Source organism: Charadrius vociferus, unplaced genomic scaffold (assembly GCF_000708025.1).
Source record: "Charadrius vociferus isolate BGI_N301 unplaced genomic scaffold, ASM70802v2 scaffold1, whole genome shotgun sequence".
NCBI classification, from domain to species: domain Eukaryota; kingdom Metazoa; phylum Chordata; class Aves; order Charadriiformes; family Charadriidae; genus Charadrius; species Charadrius vociferus.
Genome location: NW_009647680.1, coordinates 10,226,554 through 10,237,243, shown reverse-complemented (window position 1 = coordinate 10,237,243; position 10,690 = coordinate 10,226,554). Strand labels below are relative to the sequence as shown.

Below are 10,690 nucleotides of genomic sequence, written 5' to 3'. Positions count from 1 at the left end.
TTGCCGTTCTACTCCACTGACGCAATGAATAGGTACAAAAATATGGAAAATTCTAGGACAATCTAAAATCCTGTTCTACTTACAGCTTTATTTCTGAAGTCCTAGAATTCCTACAAAGGCTTCTTTGAAATGACCCCCTGATTAGCCCCATTCAAGTGTTAGATGCAAGAGGTTTTATTGTTTTTTGTTTGTTTTGTTTTTAAATAACCCCATAGTGGTCACAAATGTCAAACCCTGTTTTAAACGTCGATAAAAGCATCTATGGACCTAGATGTCTAAGCTTAGGTCATTAAAAGAAAGGTTAACTCCTGATAGTCACAGCAATGCCTTCAGTTTTACAGCTTATTCTGGAAGTGCCACAAGAGGAATCTGAAAGATACAAGACACCAAGTTTACATAATTTGCATGAAAATAAAAGCTTATTAATCTTTACAGAATAGTTCACAGTCCCGGAGGACAGCACTTCACTGCAAACCCACTAATTTTAAGAAGGGCTGAGCATCTTTGCCTTTGACAGCAGCTCTAAACTCAGGTCAGCTAAGGACAGCATGTGCTCACAATCCGCAGTTGTACGCCTGTGCCCTGGAAGACCCTGTCACGCCGCCACGCGCAGACACGCCGGTTGCTTCGGAACAATTACGCAACCTCGTGATGCGACAGACAAAAACGCCGCTTATTACAAGACTAGTGGAAATGTCCCACATCAACTATCAGCAAGTCTTCCAGGAGCTTCAGCAAGCAACTGTCACATCTCATTTAGGTAACGAGCAGTAACATGCAACATGAGCGTCCCACAAGGGCATCGCTTTAGAGGCCGGGCAGCGCGTTGCTCTCTAAAGGATCACCAACAAGATGTTCCTGTAGATCATTTTTTGCAGTTCAGAAGGTTAAAAGGGCTGAGCTGTTCCACAGAGTACCCAGAAGATCACAGCGTGCTCCCTCTCTGCCCCTATTTTCAGAGTGTAGAACCAAACCAAGCTTGTTAGGAGGGTGATTAGCACAGACCTGCAAGAGCTGTTCTTGTCACTTCGCGCCTTCAGTTGTTTATTGCTGCCGTAGATCCCGGGTTTTTGAACTTACTTAAATTACATCAGCACACTCAGGCTGGTGGTTACTTTAAAAAGGCCCATCACACCCACAGCTCCCAAACTGCGACCTGCAGCCACACCTGACGCTGCACTTGCGGATCACTTGATCTGCCCCGACAGGGATCAGCCCCTCAGCAGAAGGACAGGAGGGCTCCCTGTCCAGTCACCTCTTGCAGCGTTCATCTCCCACAGCCACCTGCTGCACCGTGGAACGCACAGACTAAGCAGCAGGAAGAATTCCACTGACCAAGACTACGTCTTACAGGGTGTATTCTACCAGCACTTTCAGGCTCCTCAGAGATCTGCTACCAGCCACTAACTCTCCTTAATCCTGCTCAAGTCTAAACCACGACAACGAGCGTTCAAATTTGAATTTTCAACAGCACGATTTTATTTTTTTACATTTTTTTTTATAAACCATGGACCAAAATCATCTTGGAGATGAAGTCATCAGGACCAAGCTTTCCATTCACTAAGAGGCACCTCATCTACACCTGGAGAGTTTTCCCTAATTTTAAAATGTGCCTTTTATCAAATACGATAACCGTCCAGTGGTGGAGCAACCGGTATCTTTACTTTTTTGGGAAGAACTCCACCCTGTACTGCAAAGTCTTTCCCAGGGTAGGAAAAGCAACTGAAGGAAAGTTTAAGCTCTTACACCAAACAATAAATACTAATTCAGGCCCAGTGGTTGAGATCAGAAAACTCAGAAAAACAGAATTTCAGAAATTCTGAAACAAAGAAGAGTAAGCAACAGGAGGAGAGCAGATGCGCATCACCCCTCCACAACAGCCTTTCTCAGAGGCTGTAGCATCTTTCTCAGTGACGCTGTAATCCCTAACCAACTACTTCTTACCCATTTCCATTGATTTTTTTTATTTTTTTTTTCATCTTATTTGTGGCCCTTTCCTCCCTTGCCCCTTTCCTTTTTCCTCCCCTGAGCTTTTGGCTGTCTGCCCCCCAACTGTTTTCTCCAGCATTTCAAGTGGGATAGTTCTGCGCTCACAGTCTCACTTCCGAGAGAGGCAGAAGAACAGGGACAAGGCACCATCGCTTGAGCAACACGTGCAAACTGGGCACTAATGGGCACTGCTGAAGCAGAGGTGGAATGACCACCCCGCTGGGGCTGTGCATCACCGCAAACACAGTCCCAGAAGAAGCTGCTCTTCCTCTCCCACCCAACGCCAGCGAGGAAACGCTGGCACATCTTGTAATGCCACTAACAGGAAAAAAGCAGTACGGGTGATGGTAGGGAAGAGGGCACACTGGCACAACCACCTCAGCAGGGTGTTGTCTCCAAGTTGTGCACTTCTGACAACAATCCCATCCAGATTGCTCAGTAACTTTACCGGCAACTGTTCCTGCTCCGTTTACAGTGAAGGAAGAGGTGGACTTGCGGCGCTGTGAAGTGTTCTGCCCCCTTGAAAGGCCTGGGAAATCTTGCACACTGAGGGCGAAATAATGGATACTAAGGACAGTAACTTCCCAGCAATGGCTCCAGCATTCATATATCAGCATCTAAGAGCCTTTGAGATCGGACAATTCGTAATTTACCAAACAGCTGACCCGTCTTCCAGACAGGTGCATCCATGCAGCATGATGGTTTACGCCGACAGGCAATTTTGGGCAGATCATTGAATATCCTTCCGTACTTGCGGTAACTACAGCTACCTTGTCCTTCTTAAATCACCATCGTCCTAATATCACAAAATACCTCCTGCAGGAGGTCTGGGATCACGTGCATTATGCAAATTTCAGAGACGGAATGCTCTGCAGGACTAAAAAGCATTGGTGTTGGAAGACAGAAGAACTTACAGCAGCGTACGTCCTCCTCAGTGATCAACTTCTGCGTCTTCAAACTGCCCCGCCACTACTGGTGCCACGTCCACCTCCATCCCATCTGAAAAACAACAGCCAAGGCTGCGTAACGCCTCAGGCTCGCAAGCGGATGATGTTAGCACACGAAAGAGAGCGAGTGCCCTCTGTTGACAAGAGACGGCCAGAGCAGAAAACTCCTTCACTGAATTTCTGAAAGCAGCCGAAGAAAACCCTGATGTGCTCACAAGTTTCTGGTTTTGTTGCAGCTCTATCAGTCGGTCACTTTAAGACATCACCGCTTCCTATAGCCTCACCTCACCCTATCTTATTAAAAGACTTAAATGCGGGATTTAAACTATTTCATTTTTTAAATGAAGTTTCAGTGTAACAAATGCCATGATTCCTTTTAAAAGCTTTAATTACATGCTACCAGAAAGAGGCGGGATCCTGTTCCGAAATCACTCTCAGCAATCATAAATTTGAAAAAAAGAAAATAAAAAAAAAGGAACAATCACTCTCTGCTACAAAGTCAAAAAATAACAGAATTTTGAAACTCAGCAGCCCCGCAGATATCAATAATTGTAGCAAATTAAGAAGCAGTACCGTAGCAAAGAAGATCAGGAAGGCGAATAAAACTGATGAAGATGGCTTTGAGATATGTGGCATACTTGCTGTTCAATTTATTTTAATTTTCAAAATTTTGGGGCTCAGAAGCCTGACAAATTTTATCAAATGAAGGGTACTGCTAGAATACGACTGTATCACTTACGGTTATCTTTACATTATTTAAATTTATTCAAAGTCGTGGAACAAAGAACACATAAACAACTGACAAAGCAAATAAAGATTAAAAAATCATCCATGTGGATCAGAGCAGATTAGTTATTATTCTGTTGAGTATTCTCGACAAGTGATGGCTAGAAATCCACAACAGCCACACCATTTTTCATCCTTCAAAAACGTCAAGCCATACTAAAACACCAAGATTTATATCAAAAAAAGAAGCAATGGTACTAAACTACTTCCCTGTTCTTCTCCCAGGTAATATATTGCTCCAGTGAAAACAGCATGCAGAAAAGACAAAATTTGAGAGATTGAGGGGTTTTACCTACAAAAGGAAACCTTACTCCTTAAATATACGTTTGAACGATCAGTAGCATTAAAAGACAGCATCCTTCAGAAAAGCAGATTTTTTAAAAATATGTTCCAGTATATTTCAATGATTCTGAATTCATGCTGACCTCTGTAAAGAGAATTACTAGCTTACAATTTAGGGTATTTTATAAAAATAGTATTAACTGTTTAGAGTGGAAATTGCTTCCTAATCCCAGTGTAGACTGACAAGTTTAATTTTCTTTTAATTCTAAATCAACTTCACCCTATCACTATTCCAGGGAATCACACTAGGAAATCCCGGCCAGACTGGAGAACCACTGCTTTCACATACTTTAGTAAAAGAAAAGCATTTCTTACCTTCGAACTCCCTTATCGAGTCTTCTGTTCTCACTCCAGCCATGTTGTACTGACTGCTGACAGACTGGGCTAACATGCCTTCTAACCTCTCCAGAGTGGCCTGACCTTCTGCAGTTAAGTGCGACAGTCCTTCTTCGTAAGTGTAAAAGCTCGGGATGTCACCTTGTTCTAGTTCTGCAAAAACAAGTTGATGTTTATCAGACCTGAGTTTAGGAGCCTGGATCGAGCAGGGGTGGAAGAACAGGACAACAGCCAGGTAAATTATGCTCAGATTAACTGACGGAGATTAAAAGGCCACTTACATCGGGTACAGAATACAGAGTGATGTGAATTGACCGCGCCACAGCAATGGCACCGAACTCGTGAACATCCACTGGGAACAAGAAAGGCTGATATATGTGTCTTGGGGCTTTTGAGAATGAGAGCAGTGTTTTTTGCTGAATTCCAATGACTTATGACAGCTAAACTTCAGATTTCCTGCAGATTTCTGAGTTTTTACACTATGCCTGTGGCATAAAGAACGCTTCAGCAAGATGAGCAATAAGGAACTTCTTAACAGACCTAACCATTCTCATGACAGATACCACTGGAGACGTTCCAGGTATCCAGGAGCTGGTAGGTATTTCAAAAGAAATAACTGTTACAAACCGCGGGCCTCCACATCGTACTCGTCTCCTTCATAATCGTTGTCTGAATCTTCATCGTCTGGGTCTGGGTGCAGGGCTTGGCATTCACACATGGCTGAAAACATGGCTTCCACTGTCGGAACACAAATCAACACAAACCTCCCTCGTTTCTCCACCTATACCCCACAACAACAGGCAAGAAATCCTGGACTGAGTTATCAAAGAGACTGAGACTATCCCTTTACCAGAACCACCACTGAATTCGTATTTGAAAACATCGTCCAAGCAGCCATGCAAGAAACAAACCAGGTTTCCCAGATCCAGCCTGGTGCTTTATCCTCTTAACAACACTCTTCCATTATTTCACTGCTGAAAAAGTCTTGTCTCTGGACAATTCAGTCTGCAGTTATCCACTGCAGGATTCCTTGCAGCACCTAATACATAAAATCCTTAAAACTTAGATCCAGCTGCAAGCTCCACACCAGATGGGGTACGACTGCTTTCCAGTGGTAGCATCTGGACATCAGTATGTTCCTAATAAAATTGTCGCTGACTCACAATATCACTGGATTTGTAATCAAAAAGATGTTTGCCATACACGTTCTCTACAAATGTATGTAAGTAAGATCCACATCATGTATTTATACTTAAAAGTCTCTATTTTAAAGCATTGGAATTTTCCTTGAGAAGTGGCTGCTTGAAATATTCCAGTTTCAAGCAAGATAGAACAATTTGCTTTGTTCTTTTCAGCACATAGAAATCAAATAATTAGAGAAGGACACTAAAGGACCATGTCATTTACATCTCTATACCCCAGTGTCTTCCACAGATAGCCAGGACTTTAAGCTAAAATGCAATTTCCCCCTCCACTTACAGGCTGATTTGTCGCTAGGTACAAATCTGAATTCTGCAATTGGTTCAACGTCGTCATCACTGTCTTCCTCCTCCCCTTCAGCCATGGGAGCCTCTTTTGTCTCCTCTTCTTTAGGAAATTGAAAGATTTAAGAGAAACATGTTTATTTTGTCAAAAAAAGTCACATTTGTTTCTTCTTTCTTGAACACACAGGTAATCAAATCAGAAACCTGGACACAACCTGTGAGAGGCACAAACGCCCACTCCCACCCACATTACGGATATATAATGCCCTTTCACAGCACCTCGACAACAGTTGGAACGCACACAAAAATTCTCTATTTATAATTTTACTACTGTAGATGTCTGCAATGGTCACATGATGTATTCAGGCACTTCAGGAAATCTACCTGATCCTCACTGAAAACAACTGTGCTCCAAAACCCCACACTTCACAATCATTATCATCTACTTGCACAATGATGGCTGTAGTTCATCGCTTTGTGGCTGGGGACGTTGCACTGACAGCCTCAAAAGTGCATAATTATTTTCTACAGAAAAAGAGGAATATAGTTAAGGCTGTTCCAGTGAGAGCGGCTTTTATCACAAACAAAATCGGCACCGCCAAGAATACGAAGAAGCCAAGAAGCTGCCAGCCAGCTGCCCCCAAGAATGAAGTGTCCGAGGAAGCTACCCAAGCCTTTTCCAGCTGACACCCGCGGGCACAGCTTGTTACTGCTGAGTCCAGCTCTTTGTTTTCAATGAAGTCAACCTCCAACTGCCTTCGCTAAAAAAGGGGCGAGGATAAGGCACACACACACAGAAAGCGCAACAAAAACTTTCAGAGGAAGAACAAAATGTACCCTGCCCAAGTAAGAAATGAAGACTCTTGCAGCCAAAGAAGTGGAGAGGTTTGGGTTTAACACTATTCAGCAGTTAAAATCCCGGGCCAGGGACAGACTTGAAAACTAAACAAACCTTCTGCTTGCTGTAGAAGATTTATGGTAGCCAGAGTTCATATATTTAAAAAACAAACAAAAAACAAAAAAAACCACCCAACAAAACCCAAACTCCACACAAAAAAACCCCCATAAAAATCAGTCTATTAAGGATTTATATACCTATTTTCAAACACACTTCCGAGAATGAATTAGAAGCTGTAAACAACATCTTTCTTCAGACTAGGCTCAGTTTACTTCAAAGCAAACACAAAGGAAAATGAGCGAAGAAGAACCAAGAGGTGACATACACATTCTCATATTATTTGTGGTGACAAACTTTCAGAGAACATCAGTAACATGACAAGGAAATACTAAAAATTATTAATAGGTTAAAAACACGTCTGCCTCCTCAGTCTTGTCAGTACTTTCAGCGTATAGAATATTTAAAGAAAAATTAAACACCACATTTTAACCTTTAACTACAACAACTAGGTGGGTATCAAGGAGAAAGGAGACCTGCTCAAGATTTAACACTTGCTACTCTTAAATTGAGATGGCAGTTTATCACACTTAAAATATTAACAGGTCTGCCAGAAGAAACACACTGATACATTAAAAATATAAAAAAAATCTTCATACAAAGAATGAAACAGAAAGCTGCGTTTCTCTAGGTCAAAGCAAGACGGGGCAAAAGGTTGGCTCCGTGCGAAAACTACAAAGATCCATTAAGCCCAGTAACACAAGCTATTGTCGTATTTTTTTTAAGCAAGCTGTGGGAGAAAATGAGTGAGCACTTGCAGGCTAATGTGAAACAGCAGGAATTCGAAAAGCCTGGAGAGGGTTAGCAACATTAACATAAATTCAATAAAGCAAAAATGATACTTAAGCTGGAATCACAGGGAGAGAGCAGAGGAACTAAATTGTTTAAAATGAGTGTAAGAGAGCAGAGAACCAATTTTCAGCAGCTCCAGCTGTACGTATTCACATGCTGAGACCAGAACAGCATAGAAGTGCCTCTAAACAAGGGCAGAGCTATACTTCTAAAATAACTATCCTTCAGAGAACTGAGAAAGAAAATACAAGCTATGACTTGAATGAAACATTTAATTTTCAAAAACAAAATTTTACTCCCTTTGAAGAAGAAATCATGCTGCTCAGGAACATGAAGCAACACTCCAGGCATACCTTCAAATTTGGCATTCACCATGACGTACAAGTGCTCCCATGGGTAGGCGCTCAGGTCCCTGGAGACGGCGTGTAAACTTATGGTGGGATAATCCAAGGAGAAGCCAACTCCAGAGTTTTCCAGCCAAGACAGGCGACTAACAAGGAGAGAAAAAAAAAAAAAAATAAAAAAAAAGAGAGACGAGTTATAAACTAACAGAGGAATCTAAAGGTACCTGACTCACCTGCAGAAAAGCAAACCAACCCCCAAAAGTGAGCAATTCCAGACAAGGCGCTTACCCCACTCTCCGGTAATACAGAGCCCTGGACCTGCTCGAACAGCGTAACTAACAGCTGAGGTAAAAGAAACCTTTTCTTAAAGAATGTGAAGCTGAGCACCCTAAAAACATTTCAGCTTTACCGCATTTACACTAAACCCTGAATTTCCCTCCCTGGCTCTTCACTTTCTCCTCCCTGTAGATATCTACGATCCCAAGGCTTACTGCAGAGGTTCCAGAGCGTGACTTGTAACTCAAACTATTAAATAATCTGTAGTTTTTCAAGATAAAGTGAATACTGAAAGGAACTGTAATTGTAATTTCTGGAAGATTATAGATCTGATGTGGGTATGGGCCTGTATGTAGAAAAACAACCAGTTCTGGGATCAGCAGAGCTAACGAAGCCAGGTTATGGTTTCCCTCCCTCACAACTTACACGCTATAACCTCTGCTTCCCCCCATTTTCACTCTCATCCCTAACGACAGCAAGACACAGCACAGGTTGTCACTACTGGGCTGTTAGCTCCTTCATATTTCTAGCAGCCGAGAAATCAAGCCCAAGCTAGTTTTGGGTGTCTGTGATTGATGAGGTCAGACAGCGAACAGAAATACTGACAGACAGAAAGCGAGACCTCCACCACGTGCAAAACTCAGCATTTGCAAGTTTTTGTTAACACTGCAAGTTTTGTTAAACCACTGAAAAGGTCACAGGAGGCTCCTCGCCTCAGGAAACCTGGCTGAGAACAAGAGCTAGTGAAGTGGGAGTGAGGAATTTCTTTCCTAGCCTCGACTGGACACTTCCCAGTGTTTACAGCTGTTGATGCAGAGTCAGTACATGGATCCAAAGCCGCTTTGTCCACCCGGTTCTCCCACAGCACAGCACTCCTGCAAACGCTGGCGTTTTCTATTCATTACCAGTAAGTGACTCTGATAAAAGCTCTGCGACGTGCTCGAAACATGTTGGGAGGAAGCTGGCAGACTTGTATGTGCCTCACACAAAAATCTACTGAAAGCAAGTTACAAGGAAACTCAACATGATACGTGTTGACAGCAGATACTGCACGAACAGAAACCTTTGTATCTGCAACTAAACAAAACAGCACCTGACATTCCAGAGAGATTCCTCTCCAAGAGGAATGCAACATCACTAACAAGTTCAGGTGGGGCAAAAACTCTCTCAAATAGTATTACCTGTTTTATAAACGCTTCAGGGTCTAAAGGTTTTAAAAGATAATTCACTCCTCAGCACACGGTTTAGATGACATTTTTGTCCTAACAACACTCTTCCACTGTGGAAATATATTATGTTTAGAGTATCTTTCCACGGTTAAAGAAAATTACATTGCCTTTATCAATAAGGTGTCTTCTTGAACTGTACAATGCAGGGAGGATTTAAAGGACATTATAAAAAGTTCAGACAACATCTTCCACAAGAACCTAACTTATTTCTACTTCGTAAGAACACAGTGTGTCTGTGTGGTTAATGCGATGTGAGAGACGCCACAGAACCACAGGAGTTATTCATTTTCTGCTGTTATTAACAACAGAAAACCAACAGCCCTGTTCACTCCCCTGTCAACGAAAGAGAGGTGCCGTGTGATTTCCATGTGCCAGCTGGGTTCCCTGGCTGCGCTATTCCCTCTTGCGTTGTTTAAAACACCATTTACAGCAGGTTTTGCAGGAATAGTGGCCACACACACACACACAGCTTGCCCCTCACAGCTCTCTTTGAGGGCCTCCCACACACAACAGCCCCCCCTTATCCGAGTCGTATCCCCCCTCTCCTTCGGGCAGGTCCCCTCAAGGGATAGAGCCCCTCAGAATGGCCCCACACTCCCCTCAGAGGAGAAGACACACCCCACACCCCCCAGGCCTGGTCCCCACCAGCCTCCAGGGGAAGCCCCTCATAAGCCACCCTACTTTAACAGCCACCAGCAATGCAAAGAGTCCAGACAGCTCCATAAGCTTCAAAGCAGAGGCCATGGAGAGAGGAATCAGAACAATTTATCCGTAAACCATCTCTGATGGCGACCGCCCTCGGCCGGCGGCGGGACCCGCTTGAGGAAACTCATGGCGCCGCCACCGCCGCCCTCCTCCACCATCTCCTCCTCCGCGGCCGCCGGAAGCGGAACCGCCCCGACGGCCACCGGAAGCGGAACTCCTCCCGCTTCAGGGCCGCTCTAGGCACGTCTCGATGGTGCGGGCGGGTTGCGCGTGCCCGCGCCGCCGCCATGTTGGAGCCGTTCCCGCCAGCCCGGCGGCCCTCGTCGACCCGCAGGGGAAGGGGCGGCGTTTCACCCCAAAACGTCCGTGTTCCTGAGGGTCAGTCGCGGCCTCTCTGCAGAACGGTGCAGTCTGTGTGCCAGGAGCATCTGTCTCGGGCAGGTTTTGAGTAAAATTTTCATTATCTGGAACAGAGAAGCACAGAGGAGCACTGAGGTGATCACTG

General features: G+C 44.0%; 1 protein-coding gene across 1 annotated transcript; it reads right to left on the bottom strand.

The window, feature by feature from the left end:
- CLNS1A (chloride channel, nucleotide-sensitive, 1A) lies at positions 1-10,367 on the bottom strand. Its single transcript, XM_009881256.1, has 8 exons — positions 10,258-10,367; positions 9,077-9,126; positions 7,985-8,176; positions 5,880-5,984; positions 5,028-5,138; positions 4,380-4,553; positions 2,904-2,988; positions 1-369 (listed from the first exon to the last, which is right to left on the bottom strand). Exons 1-7 carry the CDS (start codon positions 10,341-10,343, stop codon positions 2,921-2,923), a joined length of 786 nt encoding a protein of 261 aa, XP_009879558.1. The 5' UTR covers positions 10,344-10,367; the 3' UTR covers positions 1-369; positions 2,904-2,920.
- Between the last annotated feature and the right edge of the window lie 323 nt (positions 10,368-10,690).